The 24,924-nt window shown below is 47.7% G+C and overlaps 2 protein-coding genes across 3 annotated transcripts; both read right to left on the reverse strand.

Annotated features, from left to right (window-relative positions):
- Positions 1-863: 863 nt before the first annotated feature.
- Positions 864-10,877, reverse strand: slc43a1b (solute carrier family 43 member 1b). 2 transcript variants are annotated; one of them, XM_068322539.1, is made up of 14 exons: positions 10,762-10,877; positions 9,111-9,268; positions 8,868-9,039; positions 8,733-8,788; positions 8,573-8,649; positions 5,575-5,667; positions 5,342-5,475; positions 4,882-5,180; positions 4,743-4,778; positions 3,782-3,914; positions 3,564-3,693; positions 3,366-3,439; positions 3,157-3,280; positions 864-3,079 (listed from the first exon to the last, which is right to left on the reverse strand). In XM_068322539.1, the coding sequence occupies exons 2-14, from the start codon at positions 9,262-9,264 to the stop codon at positions 2,891-2,893; spliced, it is 1,671 nt and encodes a 556-aa protein (XP_068178640.1). In that variant the 5' UTR covers positions 9,265-9,268; positions 10,762-10,877; the 3' UTR covers positions 864-2,890. The 2 variants fall into 2 exon arrangements, with proteins under 2 accessions (XP_068178640.1, XP_068178639.1); XM_068322538.1 differs by having other exon boundaries at positions 3,366-3,693.
- Positions 10,878-11,242: 365 nt separating this feature from the next.
- On the reverse strand, positions 11,243-24,866 carry si:dkey-28b4.8 (sarcoplasmic/endoplasmic reticulum calcium ATPase 2). The gene is made up of 24 exons (XM_068322579.1): positions 24,499-24,866; positions 23,190-23,414; positions 22,488-22,505; positions 22,321-22,403; positions 22,135-22,239; positions 19,657-19,795; positions 18,577-18,743; positions 18,338-18,493; positions 18,112-18,253; positions 16,710-16,876; positions 16,392-16,480; positions 16,175-16,277; positions 15,958-16,089; positions 15,590-15,715; positions 15,289-15,510; positions 14,928-15,039; positions 14,592-14,830; positions 14,283-14,503; positions 14,002-14,204; positions 13,823-13,908; positions 13,580-13,713; positions 12,588-12,705; positions 12,372-12,506; positions 11,243-12,297 (listed from the first exon to the last, which is right to left on the reverse strand). The coding sequence occupies exons 2-24, from the start codon at positions 23,350-23,352 to the stop codon at positions 12,115-12,117; spliced, it is 3,243 nt and encodes a 1,080-aa protein (XP_068178680.1). The 5' UTR covers positions 23,353-23,414; positions 24,499-24,866; the 3' UTR covers positions 11,243-12,114.
- Between the last annotated feature and the right edge of the window lie 58 nt (positions 24,867-24,924).

Here is a 24,924-nt window from a genome sequence, read left to right on the forward strand (position 1 = left end):
TTGAGATACTTGCAATAACTGATGTTAATCTATTTTATTGGTTGCCATAAGCTTTCTCTGACATGAGGGTTTAATCCCCTGCTGTGACACACTGACACACTAACATATGTTTGTGTGAGTGTGTGTGCACACGCATGACACTTAAGAGCCTCGGTGTGCATGAGAATAAACATGTACGCACGCGCACACACACACACACACACACACATGCGCGCGTATATACAAAGTAGAGATTAAAATGACAGTAGGGACCATGAGGATAAACCCACAAGACAGATCAACACACACACACACACACACACACACACACACACACACACACACACACACACACACACACACACACACACACACACACAGGAATCACAATCCAATTCCATGCATGATCTGGTGACAAGATTTCCAGATTTGTTATTGTTTTGCAGCTTGTGTGTGTGTGTGTGTGTGTGTGTGTGTGTGTGTGTGTGTGTGTGTGTGTGTGTGTGTGTGTGTGTGTGTGTGTGTGTGTGTGTGTGTGTGTGTGTGTGTGTTTGCACGTGTCCATAAGACTCTTAAACTAAACGAGCAATCAGGGCATTAAAAACAACAATGCATGGTTTGGTGGTGACCCACTTCCCATCGGAGTGTCAGGAGGGTCGGGTCAGCTGGAAGCTAAAGTTATTAAGTCTTAATATTTAGCAGATTATTGGCAGAATATGCAGCTTTATAAAACCACATCATGTCATATCTATTTATTTATTTTCACATTTTGACAAGATCTCGGCTGATAACAGACGGATCAGAACAGAACACCCAGACGTGTGATATCTGTCTTATGATGGAAATGCAAATAATTTAAAAGATGACACATGAACATCATTTTATATAACGTTCTTTAATTTGTTAAACTTCAGAGCAACATTGCAAATCCAGTCAGAAAATACAAGTAACGCAATATATATCTTCTTCTTTTTGAATAAAGTTATTTACAATAAACAGTCGACGTGAAACAACACAACAACAGATGAGAGAATAAAAGCAACACCTGGACGTTGAGTTGCCATCCAATGGAAAGACAATAAATATACACTGAAGAAGTCCATTTCCTGTTAGCTCAGGTAACTTATGTCCTGTGTAACCTATTGTATAATAGTGATAATCAATGGGTGGGGTCAGGGCGGGGTCTGCGTATCTTTGTACCAGGTGAATCCACCTGACTGACTTCACGATGTCGGTCGCTGCTTTGCATTGACTGCCGGTCGTTTAAAGTGCATCTGTCGATCGATCAGGTCAAACATTTGTCGCCAATAGATTAGGACTTGATTAATCCAGGGGTCCCCAAACTTTATTTAGCGCCACGGTCCGCTTTTAACGTCAGACGATATTTTCACGGAACATCCTTTAAGGCGTGGCGGATAAATACAACTAAATAAAATGATACGACCAGCATTAAAACTGTTTTATTCTCAATGTAATAATAAAGGTGAATCCAGTTTGTAACAACTTTATTAGCAGCGTTCTCATAACGTCACACCAACGTATGTTTCCTGCTGGTTCTGCTAGCTTGGGAGTTTCAGTTTAGCGGTAATGTATTCTGTGTTAGCGGCCGGAGCGGCCCCTTTAAGAAGGTAGTCATGTGACCGAGGCAAGCATCTCCACAAGCGTGACGATGCTTGCCTCGGTCACAAGGCAAGTCCACGATCTAGGAGTTGGGGACCACTGCAGTAATGAAACATAAGCTCCTGTGTTTCACACATAATTAGTGGTTAAACGTTCAGAGGCAGCGGCTGAAACATTTTCAACAAAAACATCTTCAACTGAAACAAGAAAAACACAACTTGATTTACGAACCCTCGATATTTGAACGTTTGTCTCGAGAATGAACCTCGGAGTCGGGAGCTGATCTGTTTTCCTGTGCCTGCACAGGCGCCGCAGGATCGCAGCCAGAACAAACGTTCTCATATGACTATAGTACGATTATAGAAGCCATCCTATAATCCTATAATCATGGAAGATACCTTGAAAAGTTGTTCACAGACTTCAGGCTACCAAAGCCATAAATAGAGCTGAAAACATAATTTCCTCTATTTAGGATTAATTATCTGTAATGTCTGTAATTTTAATTAATTAATTAAAATTAATTTAGATTAATTAAGTTTAAATTAATTAATTAAATTTGTAAATTAATTAAATTAATTTTAATTAATTAATTAATTAATTAAATATTAATGAAATATCTGTAATTTTAAAATGAAACTCTAGATGACATTTTTCTTCACATGAGTCGTTATCCTCTTCTGGACACGACTACTGTGCAGTAACCCACATTCAAACACTGGTATGGTCCTTGACTGTTTATGCTTCTTCATCATTTGCTGCTTTTGGTCAAACTTTTTGGAGACTGGAGCATTTCCCAGCATGCAATTCACTGGTCCAAGAGCACCACACAGGAAGGAGCAGGGTTCCGGATCCCACGCCTTAATGTTGGGAGATATCTAACCACTGAACCACGCCTTCAAACTGTCACGTGACAAAGTTCACTAAGAGGTCATGAACATGCTAGTTAGCATGCTAAAACAGTACAACGAGCGTCCTGAACACTTTCATCCTGAACATTTTCTTCCGATCATTTTCCCTAAAATCGATGCACCGCAAAAATAAAGTGGATAAGATACCAGAAATAAATCTTACATTTGGGGATTATGATCTGTTCATGCAGCTAGATAATTTGTCCGGTCAAGATATCCAAAAATAACTTGGATGTTCTAAAGATAAAGTCAATACATTTTAAAAGAAGAATATTTAAAACTGTTATGGTCTTACTGGCTGTATTCTTTGTGGTTTGTTCATTTTTTGATGATGTCATTTCCTGTATCCTGATAACCGGACCGTTTAGCATCCATCCTCGGGGTTAAGCGCTGTACCCGTTGGGCGTGCTCCCATTGGCTGCTTCCTTGGCGGTCTCGCCATCCAATTGGCTGAGGGGTACGTTGGCTTTGTCGCGCGCCGCCCTGGCCCGGATGAGGTTTCTACGGTGATAGAACAGGTAACCCGGCAACAGGAAGCCAGTCGCGGAGAAGGCGAGGAGGCCCACGTTGATCTGTGGGGGGAGGAGAGACGAGTCAGCGCAGGTTCGAATCCCAACCTGGTGTCAGTGGGGGGGCGGGGTGTCCTCACCCAGTAGGGGTCCCCCCTGAGGTGCCCCACCATCAGGATGAACAGCGGCTGCTGTAGCAGCGCGAAGGCGGCGCTGATCATCGACTGCATGCCCGTCAGCGTGCCAAAGTGGTTGGCCGGGTACCTGGAGGGGGGGCGTGGCAGGTTGAGCCGGGGGTACAGGTGTGTCGTTGTAAAGGTGTGTCGTTGTAAAGGGGTGTCGTACTCACACGGCGGCGTAGAGGCCCCCGCAGCAGGAGTGGATGAAGCCTCTGACGATGGTGTGAAGGACGAAGGACACCATCTACCAGACAGACGGAAAGCAGGTGTGTGTGTGTGTGTGTGTGTGTGTGTGTGTGGGTGCACACAGCATTGGAATGGAGGTGTGTGTGTCCGTGTGTGTGTGTGTCCGTGTGTGTGCGTCTCACCTGTATGGGCAGGTTGTCAACCAATGATATGACCCCGAACAGCACCAGTAGGATGTTGGTGAAGGTGAACGCCCTCATGGCGTTGGTCAGTTTCTGGACTGTTCTGTCTCTCTTTGGGGGGTCTGATGGACTGAAGGGGGGAGGACAGAAGGTCAGGGAGGAAGACAAGATGTTCTTCATCTTTTATATGATAGGATGCCGAAGCGACACCCTCGTACCTGTTCTCTGTTTGTGTGTTGGCGTTCTCCTCTTCACACTCCTTCATCCTCCAGTCCATGATGTAGCCAATCAGAGGGCAGGTCAGCAAACACAAGAGCTGCATCGTACCGAAGATGGACGAGTAGAAGCTCACTGGAGAGCAATGAAAAAACAAAAAAAACCCAAAATAAGATAAAATAAAATCTAAATTTTTTAAAGAAAAAGTTTTATGATATTTTTAAGAAATAATTTTAAATTTTACATTTAAATATTATATTTTATTTATTTCTAAATATTACATTTAAATATTAGATACAATATATTTAAATATTAAATTTAAACTATTTTTAAGAAATACATTTTAAGAAATAAAATGAAATGATAAAATTAAATTCAATAAATAATAATAATTAAATAAATAAATAAAGTTATAATATAATATAGAATAACATAATATAATAAATTAATTTCAAAATGTAGAAAAATACCAATGAAATTAAGAATATTAACAGAGAACAGAAATATGATAAATGGCTGAAAACACCATAGATGGAATTAAAAGAAATGGTTATTGAAGGACAAAATCACATCTAATCTAGATTATAAAACACATTTCTAAAAAAAACAACAACTTATTACTCAAATAAGTATAAAGTATTACTTGTTGTACAGTATTGGTAATATTTCACATGAAAAGCCTTGGGTTTCCATCACTTGACAGCTGCAATGCTTTTATTCTGAAGGGACAGGTGTTCCCTATAAATTAAGACCTGGTCCATATAAAGACCTGGTCCATGTAAAGACCTGGTCCATGTAAAAACCTGGTCCATATAAAGACCTGGTCCATATAAAGACCTGGTCCATGTAAAGACCTGGTCCATATAAAGACCTGGTCCATGTAAAGACCTGGTCTACGCTGCAGGTGAACAACCAACAGAACCGTCCCAAGACTTTAGTCCACTTTAACCCTGAGAGTCTCACCGTTTTCTTTCACTTCCTGCTTCATTTCTTCAGAGGCTGAAACAGAAGCATCAGCAGGTCAGGTGGGTTCAGTGGACGCGACTGTTGACAGCAACGACAAACAAACAAACAAACAAACAAACAAACAAACATTTCTTACGGCTCGGGTTGCCGTGGGTCACCAGGAACTCCAGCATCTTGTTCATGGCGCCCATGAAGAAGATCAGCCTCAGTTGGGTCATCGCCATGGTGATGAGACTCCACAGGAAGATGGGAGAGCACATGGAGTGACAGAGCGGCACCGAGCTGCTCTGACCCCGCGGGGCGCTCTGGGGGCGGGTCGGCACCGGCTCCGGCTGCTTGGGCCCCATGGTGTCCTCCAGGAGGGTCACATGGGTGACGTAGCGGTCCCCGGTCACATGGTCCTCCGTCACCACGCCACTCATCTTCACCTTTTTACTGCAGAAAGAAAGAAAGACTTTTAATTTACGATAAAGTCTCTTCATTCCCCACTAGGTCCTCATTTAAAATGTTCTACTGCCCCCTAGTGGTGGGAAGATACACCATCATAAACATAATTATGTTTGTAACCATGATGAAGGACACGCGTGTCAACTGACGTGTATCTGCTGTCCTCCGGCGCCGGGAAGGACTCAGCCGGCCAGTTCAGGAAGCAGTTCAGGAAAACCAGACAGGCCAACCCTGACCACGCCCACATGATGACCCGGAAGGACACGCCCACATCATAGATGAGCTGGAGGAGGAGGAGACGGACACCATATAGCTGGTGTCTGTATAGCATACAGACACCATCTGTGTGTGTGTGTGTGTGTGTGTGTGTGTGTTCATCCACCTTGACACCGGGGAAGGTGACGGCGGATGACGCGTACGAGCCGATCATCAGGGACAGGATGGTTGATCGGACGTTTCCAAACATGTTGGGCAGCTGAGAAGCAGACAGAGAAAACATCAAATAAAACAAAAATGAACAAGATTTAAAGGAAAATATTCAAAGTCGTGACTTAAAACAGTTCAAATGTGTGTTTAGTCTGATGGAGCTTGGGAACTCGTTTCCGTGGAGACCACAAGTACAACAACGTGAGCCATACACGCCAAAGAAAAAGTCGACTTTGTGATGTCGTTGACGTGTGTGGAGATGTAATACACATGTATTAATATTAGAGAAGCACTTCCTGAAACATCACAGACCTGACCTGAAGCTGCCCTCTGATTGGCTGCTCTGGCGCCAGCAGGGGGCGCCGCTGCTTTTTATAACTGTCATTAAAGTCTGAGTGCCAGGCGTGCATGCGTGTGTGTGTGTGTGTGTGTGTGTGTGTGTGTGTGTGTGAACGCTCTCTGCACACACAGATGGTCCGTGTGGGTGTGTCTCCCTAACTTTAGACCCGGCTGGCTCCGCCCCCCCCCCCCCCCGCCCCCCAGTAGCACAAGGATGGCGTTCTCGATGCCGGCCTTCATGATCCGTTTCAGCTCCTATCAGATGTTTCAGATGACGACTCCTTTCTATTCTGAACCTTTGACACACACACACACACACACACACACACACACACACCTCCTACTCAGTGTCGGGTGTGAACCTGATTCAGAACCCAAACCAGAACCTGATGTGGACGCGGATCAGATCTGATCTGAGGGGATCTGAAAACAAATCGTTGGTTTAATAAACCTGAACCGTTCAACGTTAATGTTTAACAAACTTTAAGTAAAAGACGAGAAAAGTTTAATTTTCTGTGCTGGTCAAGATGAAGATGATGAAGATGATGAAGATAATGAAGATGATGAAGATGATGAAGATGCTGACGATGTCCTGATTGGGCCTCAGGACCATGGATGAGGGCTGATCACGCCAACATGGCCAAATTATTTAGCCTGATGCTAATGCTATTGCTAAAGATGTGTAAAATCCCAATATCGACAACCCACAGACTCGGATTTCACGTGTCATGTTAACATGAGTCAGCAGGTCTCAGACTCAGTGAACAGTTTGCTCTGATGTCACTTCCTGTGGTCTTTTGGTGGAACTCTGAATGTTTTCTAGTTTGATGAACAGGAAGTGACATCAGCTGGGCTTAGCCTTTACACCCCCCAGGAGGAAATTCATTCAGCAGAGGTTGAGATGGAAAAACCAGGAGGGGGTTGACCCCCCCCCCAAATAATCACAGCCCGCTTGTAACCATGGAATCTAAAAGAAACAGATGCTAAATGCCTCCCCACCCCCCCACCCCCGCTGTCATCAGACAAGTTTCCATGTCGTAGATTTGATCCAGTGTTTTGTTCCGTTCTTATCAGCCCCCATCGTTTCCATGCCCCCCCACCACCACACCCCCCCCCTCTTTCCACTGGCCGTCCTTCAGTAATAATAAAGAAATAATCAATAAATAATATGTAATGACGGCCCGCTGTAGAGTTTTTTGCAGTGACTGAATGTGTTTTGTTCTTTACATCTGGATTAGAATTCAGATCAGGATTAGGATTAATTTAGCAGGTTTATCAAACGAAGTCGGTTTTGTTTGAGCTCAGCTAATGAATGATTTACTGCAGGTTAAAGAATCCGGAGTTAATATTAAAGTAAACATTAACCGAAAAGTCAGGTCACCCAATCCACAGGAACCATCTACTGAAGTGATGCATGATGGGATAGCTCTATCTGATGGTCTCCACTGGGGTGGGGTGGGGGGGTAAATAGAGTGTCTATTTGAGGACTCCAGACATAGCAGCAGCTACATGACCCCCCAGGACTGGGCAAGACCAGTAGCTGGTCTACAGTGTGTGTGTGTGTGTGTGTGTGTGTGTGTGTGTGTGTGTGTGTGTGTGTGTGTGTGTGTGTTTTGGGGGGGTGACCAATCAGCTGATGATACCTGAACCATGTGACAACAGCTGTCATCTAGTCGTCACGGCGCACGTCCATCACTTGCTGCATGAGTACATCCCATAATATTATAACTCGAGTGTGGGAAGATTAAACACAAACACGCACAAACACGCACATACACACACACACACACACACACACACACAAACACACAAACACACACACACACACACACAAACACACACACACACACACACACACACACACAAACACACACACACACACACACACACACACAAACACACAAACACACACAAACACACACACACACACACACACACACACACACACACACACACACTGCACCATGGCCGTGTCAAGGACAGGAAGTGGGAGAATTGAGGGAGCCAGGGGGAGGGAGGGGGGCGGAGGGGGGGAGGGGTGTGTCTCCGACCCAGGGCTCTGATTGGCTGAGAGGCTGCAGCAGGAACGGCATGTGCTGATTTCCAAAATACACAGGGGGGGGGGGGGTCAAATGGGTTTCCACTCCAGAAGGACAGACAGTACACTCCTGCTACAAGCCCCGCCCCCCCCACCTGACAGGTGTGGGCGGGGCATGTAGAGACTAGACCACCCCTCTGGCCGTCACGGTGATGTCATTGTTTTGGTCACATGATGCAGCGGACAACAGAGGAGTCAGAACGAGGACGAGGTCGGTGTGACCGCGGCCCCCAGCCCCTCCAAAACAAAAGTCCCTTTGAATTTAAAATGTTGATAAGAGCAGGAAATAAAGTACGGGAGGCGGGCCAATAGGAAGTGAGACTTCCTGTTTCCATGGTTACAAGGTGAATGGGGGTCAGCAGGTTCTGAGTTTCGCTGGAAACAACAATCAGTAGGTAGGACAGGAAGTGTGTGTGTGTGTGTGTGTGTGTGTGTGTGTGTGTGTGTGTGTGTGTGTGTGTGTGTGTGTGTGTGTGTGTGTGTGACTGTGTGTGTGTGAGTGTGTGTGTGTTGGTACCGTCAGCGAGGTGAAGGTCAGGCAGATTCCTCCGAACCCGTTGAAGGAGACGGCGAGGAAAATGAGGACGGACAAAACTGATGAGGACAGAACGACGGAGTTTACAGACGGCTCAGGAAGCCACGCCCACATAAGGTGTGACCCCGGCGTGACCTCTCACCTTCAGGGTTGTACGCCGCCGTGGCGATCATGGCGCAGGAAGCGGCGAAACACGAGCTGGAAAAACGTTGGTCAGACGTCAGAAGAAAACTTTCGGGATAAAAACGGCGTTGATAAAACGCCGCGTCAGTGATACCTGCCCAGGAGCCGGAGGGGGCGTGGCCCGAAGCGGTCCATCAGGATGCCGAGGGGCAGCGTGGCGGCGCTCAGGAGGAAGGAGCCGATGGTGAAGCCCAGGTTGAGCATCTCCTCCTGCTCCACGCAGCTCCTCCACCCGGAGGTGCTGTTGGCGCCGGAGGTCTCGTTCCCTAGGGGGCGGAGCCACACGGTTGGCATCGTGGTGCATAGTGGGGGTGGGCGGGGTGGGCGGCGGCCTTACCGGTGCACAGGTGCGAGTAGAAGCCCTCGTTCTTCAGCATGATGAGCAGCGACGCCCAGCCCAGAAGAACCGCCGAGCACAGCAGGTTCTCCACGATGGCGGTGACGGCCATCCACCAGCGCCGCCGGTACGCCCGCGCCAAGCTGGGAGCCATGACCCTGAGGACAGACAACAGGAAGTGGAGCAGCAGGAAGTGGAGCAACAGAACCCCCGAAACCCGTTGGGCACGGGTTTGACCTTCTGGAGCGATCGGGTGTCAGGTGTGGAATAAAGCCACTTGCTGACACCCGACACACACACACACAAACACACACACACACACACACACACACACACACACACACACACACACACACACACACACACACACACACACACACACACACACACACACACACACACGCGTGTCCCAGCTATAATTGTGCAAATATTTGATGGACTTACACAGCGGCCATACAAACCCGTTAGAAAATGACGACTCAGCGTTTAAAAAGCACATGTTTGCACACTGGGAGACGTGTGTGTGTGTGTGTGTGTGTGTGTGTGTGTGTGTGTGTGTGTGTGTGTGTGTGTGTGTGTGTGTGTGTGTGTGTGTGTGTGTGTGTGCTTAAGATTTCATAAATGTCAAAAGCACCCCTGCACCCGGTGCTGCGTTCAGGAGCGTCTGATTCCTGGAAACCCTCTGAGGTAAAACTTTATTGACACAAACAGAACTTTTGAACGTTTGAACGATAAAAACTGAATAAAATTTAAATTCACATGATTTTTGACTAAAAGACTTGGAAACCTGATGAACGGGTCAGAAACACCTGATTGGTCCGTTCCGCAGGAAACTGGTGATGTCATTACAGCATCATGACGGTCCACTCAGGACTTCACGTCGACAGACCATAATAATTTTGACTGAGGTCTACATCAGCATAACGTCTGTCCTCAAAGGGCCAGATGTAACTAATAAATGTAACTAAATGTAACTACTGCTTAATGTTAAATAATTTATTACTTATTCAAGTTACAAACGGTTATGTTTGTAACTTGAATAAGTACAAACTGTAATGTTTGTTTCTCTGTTCTAACATAAATCCTTTTAATTTCTCAGGTTATTAAACCCACAGAACTCCATCAATCAAGGATCAAACTATCAATCAATAAAGAAAAATAACATCAGACACAAGTTAGGACGTTAACTTTAAGTTAAAATGGGCTGAATTACTGCATTGTGGGAAATGTAGTTTTGGTCAAAGCACACTTTTCACTGATTTATTTTTAGACGCTGACATTTTAGGCTCCCGAGGGCCACATAAAATGATGCAATGGCCACATATGGGCCCCGGGCCTTGAGTTGGACACATGTGCTCAAGAGGAAGTTCTGCACTCAATGATCAGAAGAGAACGTCTGTGACCTTTGACCCCCGACAAAACCAACGTGGTTCTCTGGATCTGCTTCAGGAACGCTTTGACACGGGTGTCAGTGAACGCATCACGTTACCTCTGCCGTGGATCAGAACCAGAAACATGAGGGTCTGGACCGGACCTCCTCTGAGACGGACTGATCTGGGTTCATTTAATATTCAGGACTTCTAAACGACACCAGAACTTTATTTGGATTTGGGTTCTTAAACTCTACAAAACAGGAAAATGAGTGACTTACTGTTTTCTTTCCTTCCTTCTCTTCAGGTTCTAGTATCCGTTGGTCTGCTTGCAGCCACGTCCACCGACACACACACTCACACACACTCCCTCTCTCTCTCCTGTATCTCTATATATGGAGCTCAGCCCTCGCTCGCCCAGCCCTCTGATCTGAACACGTTTTCTCTCTGCTGGACTCCAGGTGTTGTGAAACCTGTCGATCCGCTCCGGAGCCACTGAGGAAAACTGTCACAAATATCCTCCGTGATGCACAAACAAACAAACAACACAAATTTGAGGCTGGTTTTTGTCTCTTTTAAATTATCTGAACTAAATATTATAAATAATAAATTATAAATATTATTACATAATTATTTTATTATATTATTTAATCATTATATAATTATAAATTATAAATATTCTCACGTCTTCACGGTGTTCCTCAGGGTTGTGTGTTTTGATCGGTTTCTTTCTGGTTATCAGGAAACACTGGACAGCAAAGGTCTTCAATTCAACCTTTATTTAAACAAACGTTTCATTCATTTGGGATTTGTCAGAGCTGGGTTGTCATGGCATCACGGACCCATGAAAAACACATTAATAAATAAGAAAAATAAAGACAAACAAACGTTCACTAAGTGCATTGGGGAGTTTTCTTCTGTCTTAATGATATCAAAACAAAAAAACAGAACGAACGTCTCAAAAAAAACGGTTTGAAAGCCAACGGAGAATCGTTTGAACCGAACATGAAGCAAAAAAAAAAAAAGTGGGCGGAAGAAGCAAAACAATGAAAACAGCCGCGTCACAACGGCTTCAGCTTCGATGAAGCTGAGGTCCGACGGAAGGAGGGGAAGAAGAACGAAACAAAACATCTGACATTTTAAGAATGAAGTTGTGGAATTGTCGTGCGTTTGTGGCTCTCTGGCGCCCCCCTGTGGTCACACTGTGCTACTGCACCTATCAGGACTTGATTCTCATAACGTCAGGCTGTTTCTGGCTCTAATCTCGAAGCACAAAAAAAAGTTAAAGCAAATCATTCAGACTTTTTCCACGCGTGGACGACGCCTCCTGGTGGGCGGAGTCAGTTATCCAGGTCACGGTTATCCAGAGCTGTTTAAATCAATCCACTGGACTCTAAGGTCCAGTGGATGGACCAATGGGAGCTCAGATCCCAGCATGCTAACGCGAGGTGGTTGAGTATCTAGCGTACAAAAGGTTAGCATGCTGTAAGCATGAACGTATAGCGAGCTGCACGTTAGCACCTTTTATTCTGAAGGGAGAGCTGCTCTCACTTCCTGTCTGATCACTTCCTGATTGTCTGCTGACGTTCCCGCTCCTTCCCTCCCCCCTCTCCATTTGTCCCCCCCCTCCCCCGTCACTCCCAGAAGATGTTGGTGATGTCCGAGTCCAGGCTGAAGATCCAGATCACCAGCGGCGCCGAGATCAGGACGAACCCCCAGGACACGCCCCTTAGCGACTGGTGCAGCCTGGTCGCCATGACGGCCAGCGGCCCCGAGGCGGCCCTCGTCCTTCGCAGCTCCTCCTCCTCCTCCAGGTACTGTCGGAACAGGAAACAGGGTCAGAACAGGCGCAGGAAGGGGCGGCGCTGCCGCGGGAGTAACCCCCTCCCACCTGCATCTGGCTCCCCGGCTCGATGTAATGCCGCGCCAGGAACTTGAGGACCTCGTCCATCAGGATGACGGGGATGGACATCTTCAGCACCACCACCCACTGGGGCCAGGTGAGGGGGCGGATCTGGAAGATCACCTGGAGGCAGAACGGACGGATGAGGGATGGATGAAGGAGGGATGCGTCGGACGGATTCCACCTCCGCATGTCAGGTCTTACCGGCAGGGGGTCCACGTAGAGGATGAGGAAGTGCAGCGCCATGGACAGGCAGATGGCCCCCACCAGCCAGGGGTTGGACCAGGGGGGCATCTTCAGCAGAGACTGGTTCTCCGAGAGGCTGGAGGAGACGACACGTTACCAGAACGCCGGTCACACATTTTACCAGTGAAATTTAGTTTTCTTTATGTCTTTGTTTTTTTTTACAGTGCGTTCGGTTCTGCGTCCTGATTGGCTGTCAATCTGCATGTCGTCTGCAAGTTTTCTCCGCAACAAAAAAACAAACATGTCAACAGATAAAAGTGAGATGACGTTGGTTCCTGTAGCGGGAGGAGGCGGAGTATCTAGCTGCATGCTAGCCTTGCTACATTAGCATAGCATGTAGCACCTTTTATTCTGAAGGAGGAGCTGCTCTAAAACGGCTCTCACTTCCTGCCTGATCGCCTCCTGACTGTCGGCAGACGCTCTTTACCGTATCAGAGTTCATTTTACTCCAGAAAGTAGTGTGCATCCCATAATGACGTTTATGCATCCCAACAGTAATAACAGAATAAACGGTAGAAGCGTACACAAGGATGGAGTTTAACAATAGTACAATATAAAAACTAAACAAACTGTTAATTTAGATGATTTTATTTCTAACCACGTTAAAACTGTTTAAATAAAAAGAAAAAAAAAGAGTAAAATAATATTTTAGTCTAATAAACATGTTAAAGCCTTTAAAAGTCATTAAAAAGTCATATAACTATCTGTAGTAATGTCTGTAGTAACATCTGAAGTAATATCTGCAGTAATATCTGTAGTAAAACTGTGGTAATACTGCACTAATACTGTAGTAATACTGCAGTAATACTGTAGTAATATGTCTTGTTTTCATGATTTACTTTTGATTGTTTTCATTCGATGTCACTTGGTTTTGTCAGCTTGCGTCCTAGCTTTAGCTTTAGCATTAGCTTTATGCACCAGCAGCAGACAGGAAGTGGATTCGCTCTCACCTGTTCAAGGCGTTGCACATCTCTATGGTAACCAGGACCGACAGCGCCATCGTCATGGGATACGGCGACTCGAAGACGGAACACTGGACGCCGGCGAACTCGGCGTGGCCGTCGCTGCACTGCAGGTAGTGAGACTGAGGAGGAAACGCCCGCCGTTAACTTACTGTCTGACGTCCGCCAGGGTTATTGATCACCATTGGAACTTTATTGATCGATCGATTGGTGGTGGGGGTGTGTGTTTACCAGCTGGTAGAAGGACACCTTGGGTCCGTCGTGGGCGGCCATGAACCACCAGGCGGCGGCGCCGACGGTGGCGGCTCCCACGTAACCTAAAGAAGTGGGGGTGGGGGGGTTTAGGAGCGCTTCATTTAACGACCTGCAGCAGGCGGGGGTCGACGCCACACGTGTGAAACGGGACTCACATCCGATGATGAGGTAACGGCAGAACAACCATCCGGAGATCAGGGGCTCCTTGGGGGAGCGGGGGGGTCGCGACATGATGTCCAGGTCGGGGGGGTTGAAGCCCAGAGCCGTTGCCGGGAAACCGTCGGTGACCAGGTTGACCCACAGGAGCTGGACGGGGATGAGCGCCTCGGGCATCCCCAGCGCCGCCGTCAGGAAGATGCTGAGGAGACGGGAGGAGAACCGTCAGCAACCCCGCCCTCCAGTAACCACACCCCCTCCCTCAGACCCCCCCACTGACCAGACCACCTCCCCGATGTTGGAGGAGATGAGGTATCGGATGAACTGCTTCATGTTGTTGTAGATGGCGCGCCCCTCCTCCACCGCCGCCACGATGGTGGAGAAGTTGTCGTCGGCGAGGATCATCTCCGACGCCGACTTGGCCACAGCGGTGCCGCTGCCCATGGCGATGCCGATCTCCGCCTTCTTCAGCGCCGGGGCGTCGTTCACGCCGTCGCCCGTCTGGAAACCACAGCAGAGAGAGAGGCGTTTAGCTTAGCGCCGCGCTAGCCCAACGGCGTGTTAGCATTAGTGTTAGCGTTAGCGTCACCATGGCGGTGATGTCGCTCAGGCTCTGCAGGTACTCCACGATGCGGCTCTTGTGCGCCGGCTCCACCCGGGCGAAGCAGCGCACCGTCCGGCACGCCTGGCGCTGCAGGTGGGGGGGCAGCTCGTCAAACTCGCGCCCCGTCAGGCCCCCGCCGATGGCCCCGCCCTCCTGCTCCTCCTCCTGCTCCGTGATGATGCCCACCCGCCGGCAGATGGAGAGGGCGGTGCCTTTGTTGTCACCTGAGCAGAAGGAGGAAGACGAAGACGATGATGATGATGATGATGGTGATGAAGGACGTGTCGACACAGATTTCTGTTCGGGCGCCTCTGAGGTCACCTGTGATCATGATGACTCTGATTCCAGCCTGGCGACACATCCGGACGGCTCCGAGGACCTCTTTCCTGGGGGGGTCCAACATGCCCACACAGCCCACGAAGGTCAGATCGGCCTGGGGGGGGCAAACACAGACACACACACACACACACAGAAAAACACACACACGGCTCAGTTGAGACCGCCAACTAACCAGGAAGTAGCTGCAGACTAACTGATTAAATTGCAGCAGCTGTAGATGCTACGCTAACTTGCTAACTCAGCCGCTGGAAGCAGCTGTAAACGCTACGCTAACCGATTAGCTTGCAGCAGCTATGGATGCTATGCTAACAGGTTAGCTCGCCCAGCAGTGAACCACCATCACCTCGTAGTCGGCGAACGCAGCTGTGTTCTCCAGGTTGAGGCTGTGCATGTCGGGGGGCGTGTCCCTGGTTGCCATGGCGAGGCATCGCAGCGTGTCCCTGCCCGACCCCCATTCCCTCACGGTGGACAGGAGATGCTCTCGGACCGCCGGGCTCAAAGGCACGCGGGCAGACCCGCTGACCCGGATGTGAGTGCAGCGCTCCAACACGCTCTCTGGAGCTCCCTGAGGGGCGGGGAAAGGGGCGGAGACAGGAGATCAGACATCGGAGGGGAGGGGTCTCCACACGGTGGGCGTGGCTCACCTTGATGAACATCTTGGCTCCAGAAGCAGATCGGGTGAGCTTATTGGACGAGCAGAAAACAGACATGGACTTCCTGTCTCTGGAGAACTCCAGCGTCAGCTCCTTCCTCATCAGCTGCTTGATCACCTGGAACACAGGAACCCTGAGCACCGCTGGGGGGTCGGACCCGAAAGGGACTAACAGAACCGTCTAGTAACCGGTTTATCTCTGGTTAGAACCCTCTAGTAACCGGTTCCTCTGACTTCAAACACTGGCTGGTTGGGTGTGGTTCAGAATCAATCATCCAATCAGAAATGACGCCCTCAGGCTGATTGATTTTTTTGAAACAGGATCGTGTAACACACACACACACACACACACTCTCTTACGGAGCAGCAGGCGGTGGCCCTCTCAGCGGGGGTCAGTCCTCTCAGGTCGGTGTCGAACACGTTCATTTTCTCCACCAGACAGCAGAGGGCGGTCTCTGTCGCCTCCCCCACCTTCTCATACACACCCTTTGCCTGCATGACACACACACACACACACACACGATGAGAGTCCAGCGGTGGACGTCAGACCATATATGGTCGTGTGGCGGCGCCTCACCTCGTTGTAGTCCAGTGACGAGTCGTTGCACAGGGCGCAGATGGAGGCCATCTCCACCAGGCCCTCGTAGCGGCTGCAGCGCACCGCCGCGCCGTCCTGGTAGCTGCACACAGACAGACGGTCAGACAGACGGACAGGGCAGGACGCACGCCCAGAGCGGCGATCGCAAGCCGACGCCCACACACAAGCGTTAACAGTCGGGGTTAGAGACACTCACACTTCCCCGTCGGGGGCGTAAGTCGATCCGGTGACGCTGAACTCACTCAGTCTGCAGCGCCCCCCCGACACACTGTCGACAACAAACATCTGGACACACACACACACACACACACACACACACACACACACACACACACACACACACACACACACACACGCACCCGAGCAGCTGGTTAGTTCACGAGCGGCTTGAACGACCCGGGTTGGTCTACGTCAGTGTTTGTTAGGCTCTCGTTGCCATGGCAGCCATTAGTCGTTAACCAAACCGGTTGCAGGGGTTAGAAAAGTCTGGAGCTAAGCCCCGCCCACGCCTTACCCTGCAGACCGACATCTGATTGGTGGTCAGCGTTCCCGTCTTGTCGGAGCAGATGACCGAGGTGCAGCCCAGCGTCTCCACTGACGGCAGGCTGCGGACGATGGCGTTCTTCCTGGCCATCCTCCTGGTGCCCAGCGCCAGGCAGGTGGTGATGACCGCCGGGAGGCCTGGAGGTGTCACATGACCACAGGAGGTGGGCGGGGACACGTCAACGTCAGCTGACAAGTGTAGCAACATTCATACACCAAACAATTTAAAGGAATTCACAGAATTAAAAAGCAGACATTAAAATATGGTTTTGAATGTGTCACCATGTTTGGTTCTTCACCATCTTTAGTTCTTCACCATGTTTGGTTCTTCACCATGTTTGGTTCTTCACCATCTTTAGTTCTTCACCATCTTTAGTTCTTCACCATGTTTGGTTCTTCACCATGTTTGGTTCTTCACCATCTTTAGTTCTTCACCATGTTTGGTTCTTCACCATCTTTAGTTCTTCACCATCTTTAGTTCTTCACCATGTTTAGTTCTTCACCATGTTTAGTTCTTCACCATCTTTAGTTCTTCACCATCTTTAGTTCTTCACCATGTTTGGTTCTTCACCATGTCTAGTTCTTCACCATGTTTGGTTCTTCACCATGTTTGGTTCTTCACCATGTTTGGTTCTTCACCATGTTTGGTTCTTCACCATGTTTGGTTCTTCACCATGTTTGGTTCTTCACCATGTTTGGTTCTTCACCATGTTTGGTTCTTCACCATCTTTAGTTCTTCACCATCTTTAGTTCTTCACCATCTTTAGTTCTTCACCATCTTTAGTTCTTCACCGTGTTCAGTCAGTCACCATGTTCAGACCAGATCCAGACGTTCTCAGCGTGTGTTGAACTTGGTTTCAGAAATCTAATCTGTTCTAGCATCTCCAGGTCACGCTGTGTCGTCATTCCTCCGCTGATGGCTTTCAGAGGAATGACGACACAGCGTGACCTGAAGATGTGTCTCTGGAACTTTAAACCTGAGTCAGAACCTGACTTGACCCGGATTTCTTTTTGTGGTCCAAACACAATGATCTCCGTCTCTTCTCCTTTTAGCTGGAGAACATTTAGCTGCATCCAGTCACTGATTTGCTTGATACTCAGGGACTACAGGGGTCCTTGAGCTCCTGGGTTCAGTGAAACGTACAGCTGTGTGTCATCTGCAAAGCGATGGTCACTCATGTTGAGCCAATGGGAGCATGAAGAGATGAAGCAGTAGGGTCCAACGATGGAGCCCTGTGGAACCCCACATGACCACAGATTGGCTGTACCAACAACCCCGGACCGAATACATGCATATAAATGAGATTATTTTACGCTAAATGTCGTATGAAGCAGCAGGAACACGCGTGTGATGTCCGGTAAAGACGTCTGACCTTCTGGGATGGCGGCTACCGCCAGCGCCACCGCGATCTTGAAGTAGTACACGGCTCCTCTCAGCCAGCTGCCCCCGTGGACCGGGTCGTTGAAGTGTCCCACGTTGATGGCCCACACTGCCACGCAGATCACACTGATGACCTGGGGAGCGACAGAAGCATAGCCACGCCTTAGATGGCGGCGCCTGGTCGACTGGACCCGGTGCCGCCGGAGAGTGTTCCCCACCTTGGACAGCTGTTCTCCAAACTGGTCCAGTTTCTGTTGTAACGGCGTCCGTTCAGGGTCGGTCGAGACCATCTCGTCTCTGATTTTACCGATCTCCGTCTGCACCCCTGTCGCCACGACGATCCCGATGGCCCGTCCCGCCGCGATGTTGGTCCCCTGGGAGGAAGTCAGAAGTCCGGTTCATAAAAGACGCGTTCCGATTTCCTTTTTAAACACATTCAGGTGTGAAGACGGCTCACAGAGAACAGCATGTTCTTCTTGTCCTGGTTGACAGCTCTGGGATCCGGTACCGGGTCGGTGTGCTTCAGCACCGACACCGACTCCCCCGTCAGGATGGACTGGTCCACCCTCAGGGTGGTGGAGCGGATGGACGTCAGCCTGATGTCGGCCGGGACTTTATCGCCAACTGGGGGTTGAAGGGAGACGTTTCATGTAGAACCAACCTGAACAGAACCTCAACGCCATTTAATACTTTAGTGTCGACTGAGAGCTCCAAGGGAAATATCAGCGTCCCCCCCGAGAGGACGACGCGTGTTCTCCCTCATGTCGTCAGTAAACATGGAGAATAGCTGATGGTCATCAACAACCTCCACCAGGAGGACGTGTGAGAACCACAAACAGACCAGCGCGGGTCAGACCAAACCACAGGCAGCTGGGAATCCTGGATCTGAATCGACATGGAAACAACTTGTGTCGTCGTACATGTCCAATCAGAACCTCAGAACTCCACCAGAACCCCAGACCCTCAGAACTCCACCAGAACCCCAGACCCTCAGAACTCCACCAGAACCCCAGACCCTCAGAACTCCACCAGAACTACGGGTTTGAAACCAGTTTGAAACTCCCTCAGCGGAGATACTAAAGATGCGGCGACCCGTTCCGGTCGGGGGCTGTGCTTTGGTTCTGGTGTCACTCAGTTCCCATGCCCTGGACATCACATCATCTACTACACACAGATAACACACACACACACACACACACACACACACACACACACACACACACACACACACACACACACACACACACACACATATTCTTTCTCAGAGCTTTCAGAAATAGCAGCAGGCGTCTGGAGGATTCTGGTCTCCATTCTGGGTCAGGGTGGTTCCTACAGAACCGGGTCAGACACATGAAGCAGCTCCACGTGTTTGTGTATTTTTGCATTACTGTATCTTTGCGACCCGTGGCCAGAAGGCGTGGCCAGAGGGCGTGGCTCTGAGGCAGGTGCAGAATGTTGAGACTGAACGTTTCTTTAGTCGTCCCTTGATGTCCTCCGCATTACGAACGAGGACGCCGCCGCCCTCTTGTCCACTCACCAGCCACCTCCACGATGTCTCCGGGGACGATGTCTCGGGCTCGGACTCTCTGGACGCTCTTCTTGTCCTGTCGGAGAACCTTCCCCATCTCTGGCTCGTACTCCTTCAGCGCCTCGATGGCGTTCTCGGCGTTCCGTTCCTGGAGGACAGAGAGGACAGAGTGTTCTCCTGGTGTTGATGGAACCTTTGGGGTTCATTAAAACACCGACTGACGTGGAAACGGCCTCCACGGTTCGTCTCGTTCGTCTGCGAAGCTTCACACAGAATAAATGTTTACGTTTGACGTGAGTCACCAGAAAAGATCGCAGGACGCAAACTAAACACAGGAAGACGGATCTGGAGCCGAACCAGGAGGAACGTCTCTCTGGAGTCAGTCTCATGTCAAGACCAACCATCCTGAAGCATTTCATTTAGTAACTGGTGAAGGATTTAACACACACACACACACACACTTTAAGTTACATCATTCTTGATGATACAACAGTTTTCAAACATTTTACGTCATTTTCTTCCACTTTATGTTTGTCTGCCACAAATATTAGAATAATAAAATCACTAGTAAACCATTAAAAACACATAATATCATGTTTCTGTACGAAAAAATCAGAATAAAACATATAATATCATATTATTAGCCCGTAGCAACCCCCGTGACCCACGATGAGGAAGGAGCAGCTGGAGACGGGACACAGAGGATTTTTCTGTTCTATATTAAAAAATAAAATTTAATTGTTGGTCAGCTTAAAATAGATTCGTATGAACTAAATATGATTAAAATACATTCGTTAATAAAGTTCAGTACAGAACTGGGAATGTTTATCCACTACCCCTAGATAAAAGTATGGAATCACCAGTCTTGGACGAGCACTCACTCCGACATTTTACTGTGTAGAACAAACTCAGATTAAAAGCATGAAAAAATAATGAATTTTTACAAAGTTGCAACTCCTTGGCATTCAGAAACACTAAAAGAAATGAAGAAAAAAACGTCGTGGTGGTCAGTGAATGTTACTTTTATAGAACAAGTGCAAAGAAATAAATATGGAATCACTCAATTCTGAGGAAGAAAATATGGAATCGTGAAAAACAGACAAATAACAATCAAAACACATCAGTAGTATTTAGTTTCTCCACTTCTGACTTTTGTTTTTCAGGTTTTCAACTGGGTTGAGATCTGGGCTACTTGGAGCCAGGACATTGACTGGATGTGTCTTTCTCCAAAGAATGCTTCCACAGTTTTTGCTCTGTGGCATGATGCATTGTCATCTTGGAAAATGATTTCATCATCCCCAAACATGTTTTCAGTTGAAGGGATAAGAAAGCTGTCCAAAGTATCATCAAGGACTGTGGGAATTTTGATGTTTTCTTCAAACAGTCCTCTTTGAAATCTCACTGGAACGGCACCAAACAAAAGTTCCAGCATCATCACCTTGTCCAGTGCAGATACTCATCACTGAAGATAATCTTCATCCAGTCATCCACAGTCCATGATTGTCTCTCCTTAGCCCATCACAGTCTTGTTTTCTGTTTAAGCATCAATGATGGTTTCCTTTTAGCTTTCCTGTATGAAAATCCCATTTCCTTTAGGCGACTTTGAACACTTCTGTCACACACATTGACTCCAGCTTCCTCCCATTTCTTTTTCATTGTCTTGTTGCACATTTTCTGTTTTCAAGACATAAGGCCTTTAGTTGTTTGTCTTGACCCTTAGATGTCTTTGTTGGTCTACCAGTACGCTTGACTTTAACAACCTTCCCATGCTGTTTGTACTTGGTCCAGATCTTCGTTACAGCTGACTGTGAACAGCCCATATCTATGACGACCACACGTGTAGAGTTACCTTCTTCAAGAAGTTTGATAGTCCTGTCTTTGTTCTCAACAGACATGTCTGTTGTTGGAGCCATGATTCCTACTGGTCCACCTGGTCCAGCAGCCCGCCAAGGTGTGATAACGGCACTGCCAAGGAGACGCTCTTTGGAAAAAATTCATTACTTTTTCATGTTTGTGATCTGACTTTGTTCTACATAATAAAACGTAGGAGTGAGCGCTCGTCCAAGACTGGTGATTCCGTACTTTTTGCTAGGGGTAATACAGGTTAGCATGGAGGCTAGTTAGTTTAGCTAACGTCTCTTGGGACTAGTTAACGACATAAACCTGTACAACAATCTCCTTATTCATCAAATGTGTGTCATCAAAGTCCAATAATCAACTTGTGATTATACTGCACTCAGGTTGGTTACCGCGGCAACCTAATCATAAACAAACAGGAACCATTCCAGCGCTAGTAGACTGGTCGCTCTGCATGGAAGAAGTAAAAGTGAGAAGAAATGATGTTTATTTTCAGGGTTTCTTTGTGTTCCTCAACGCTGAAAGGAGGCGATCAATAACTGAAGGATCAATCCTGACCGCATTTTTTTGACCACATCCAGATGGGACGCTCACGAGCTGATTGGTCGAGCCGTAGAGCGTCTCGCTTACCTGCCACACTCCCACGATGGCGTTAGCGATGAGGATGAGGAGGATGACGAATGGCTCGACGAAGGCTGTGATGGTTCCCTCCCCCTCCTCGAACCAGGCCAGCGTCTAACGGGACGGACGACAACAGAGAGGTCACAACCCAGCTCCTTCAGGTCAAAGGTCGAGAATAGGCGTCTGTTTCCTTACGAAGGAGATGCAGGCGGCCAGCAGGAGGATCCGCACCAGCAGATCCTCAAACTGCTCCAGGATCAGCGCCCAGAGAGACTTCCCTTCAGGGTGAAGAGGGAAGAGAGGAAACAGGGTGAGGAAGTGGGACCAGAAGACTGGAGATCATCAGACAGGAAGCAGCTCACCTTCTTCAGCCGGCAGCTCTGAGCGTCCAGGACGAGTTTGAAGGAGAGGGAGGAGGAAAAAAGGTCCACGACAAAATCAGAGACGGCATTTGTTCAATAAAAAACTATAGAAGATGATGTCGCCTGGATCGTAAAAACATAACCAACTAGAACCTGAGATACGAATTCTTTGAGATACGAGTCGTCTCTCAGGAAACCACTGCTAGTTAGCGTATGGATACGACATCAGTGAGACCGGATCTCGTTCTCGTTGGTGGAGTAAAGACGTAGCTCGTGTGTTCTCGCGACTTTTATGTTTCTTTTCATTCTTTAACATTGTTTATGTGACTTATATATAATTTATTACACACAGATAAAGTCTGCGTGTCTATTGGTTGATAAAAATATGTAATTTTTACCCTATAATTTAGGGGTTTTTGAGGTTTTTTACAGACTAGAACAGATTAAAATAATTTTAATCACTCTAAACGAGGAAAATGTTTGACTTACACGTTCAGTCACGGAACGGATTAATCTCGTATCTCCAGGTTCTACTGTAGGTTCTACTGTATATATTTACTGAACATTTGTGGAGCTTTGAACCTGAATTAATTCTAATAGGACATTCTGTACAGATATGATTATCAACTCTAATGACTATCACATCATAGAGCAGTGAGCTGGTTAGCAGTTAGCGGGATGGTTAGCGGTTAGTGCAGCTACCGTTGGGCCCCCATCGCTCCCTGTTCTTCTTCAGCTGCTCACAGCTCAGACCCGTGGACTCGTTCACGGTGAAGAACCCCAGAACCTCCTCCACCGTCTTGGTGTGAGCGTTATCCATCCCTGTGGGGGCAGGAGGAGAGAGGGGGTCAGGCAGCGACCCCATCAGCAGCGACCCCACCAGCAGCGACCCCGTCAGCAGCGACCACCTGACGCGCCTCCATCCGTCTCCACACACATACACACACACACACACACACACACACACACACACACACACACACACACACACACAAGTGTTTCAGTCCACCTGGAGTCAAAACGTCACAGCAGCGCCGCCCGCCTGGGGGATCCGACGCACTGCATTGCCAAGCAACCGCATCCAACTATAGAAACGACCCGCCCCAGGAGGGTGGAGCCCCACCCTGTGGGGGAACAGATGGATTAAATATGGCTGCTTGTGTTTACGCTCCTTTTCTGATGACTTGGTTGTTTATAAAACAACAGCTGTTTATTGGACGACAGGAAGCACGGCATGGACCCGAACCGGAACCGTCTGGATCTGGATGTTGACTCCACAGGGGGCCGGGGGGGGGGACTTCTGTCCACTGGTGCTGTGGGACACCCCACCAATCCCACCTTCTCCCCCCTGACACGAGTGACTGATGTTTATGGTGCAGCAAGCAGCTTCTCCCCAACGCAATCAGGATAATGGCGTCATGTTTGCGTCACAATATATAATAATATACAGTATAATATGCAATAATATACTGATATATATATATACACACACACACATACACAATATATATATAATATATATACTATATATATAATATATATTATACACATATATAACGTATATATATATATATAAGTGTGTGTGTATATATATTGACACAGTATATATATAATATACAATATATAATATGCGCATTAAATGTAGGTTATATTTATTCTCTTTTCAATTAATTATAGTTTATTATTATTTCAACAGGGAGGCAGATGTCTGATGTTAATAAAGTTCTTTTTGAATCTTCTGAACAACATTTTTTTGCAGTGGGTATGACGTCAGACATAAAAGGTTAAATAGGCTTCTAACATGTAGCCTAGCCTACATGCTGGGCTAAATAATAATAATAATAATAATTATCATTATTATATTAATAATTATTATGCTAATAACCTCGGTGCTAACACACAACTAGCGTACAGCCCTCAAGCTAGCAGCTAACCGCTAGCATCCCATGGAGGACGTGCTAGCTAGCAGCTAGCATCGCGCTAATCCTCAGAGGTGAACAGGTTTGCTTACCGGAGCGCTCGGTGTGGTTCGTCCGTCCTCTAACCTTCCGTTACCAGTCCGTTAACCGGTGTGAAGCAAAAAACATGCGAATCGGTACCGACAGAAACAACCGGAAAGAATAACCGAGTTTTTTTTTTTGTGTAAATAGTTCGATAACGGACAATCTGGGTTAGTTAGTGACAGACGATAATTTAAAAAAAAAAAAATCAGGACACACGGTCCCGATGAAATACATTCGATTCCCGAGCGGAAATAACGTTAAAATGGATTATTTAAGGCGAATGTGTCTCTAATCCCGGTTCCGGACTGGTATATCCACGTTAAGTGGTTTTATTATTCCTTATCCTGCCGTCACGGTTGGACGGATGGTGAATTTACCGATCCTACTATGGCGACGTCATCTCTTGCTTTACTCTGCTCCTGATTGGCTTGGAA

Source organism: Antennarius striatus, chromosome 8 (genome assembly GCF_040054535.1).
Source record: "Antennarius striatus isolate MH-2024 chromosome 8, ASM4005453v1, whole genome shotgun sequence".
NCBI lineage: Eukaryota > Metazoa > Chordata > Actinopteri > Lophiiformes > Antennariidae > Antennarius > Antennarius striatus.

Excerpts from the sequence above, each read along its gene's own strand:
- si:dkey-28b4.8 (XM_068322579.1), bottom strand. The coding sequence starts at position 23,352 with ATGGGGTCGCTGCCTGACCCCCTCTCTCCTCCTGCCCCCACAGGGATG. Across the intron at positions 14,831-14,927 it reads CAGAGTCATCATGATCACAG|GTGACAACAAAGGCACCGCC; the intron begins GTGACCTCAGAG and ends CCTTCTGCTCAG. Across the intron at positions 12,298-12,371 it reads AGCCGGGGAGCCAGATGCAG|TACCTGGAGGAGGAGGAGGA; the intron begins GTGGGAGGGGGT and ends CTGTTCCGACAG.
- slc43a1b (XM_068322538.1), bottom strand. The coding sequence starts at position 9,264 with ATGGCTCCCAGCTTGGCGCGGGCGTACCGGCGGCGCTGGTGGATGGCC. Across the intron at positions 5,181-5,341 it reads CCGGAGGACAGCAGATACAC|TAAAAAGGTGAAGATGAGTG; the intron begins GTCAGTTGACAC and ends TTCTTTCTGCAG. Across the intron at positions 4,779-4,881 it reads GACCCACGGCAACCCGAGCC|CCTCTGAAGAAATGAAGCAG; the intron begins GTAAGAAATGTT and ends CTTCTGTTTCAG.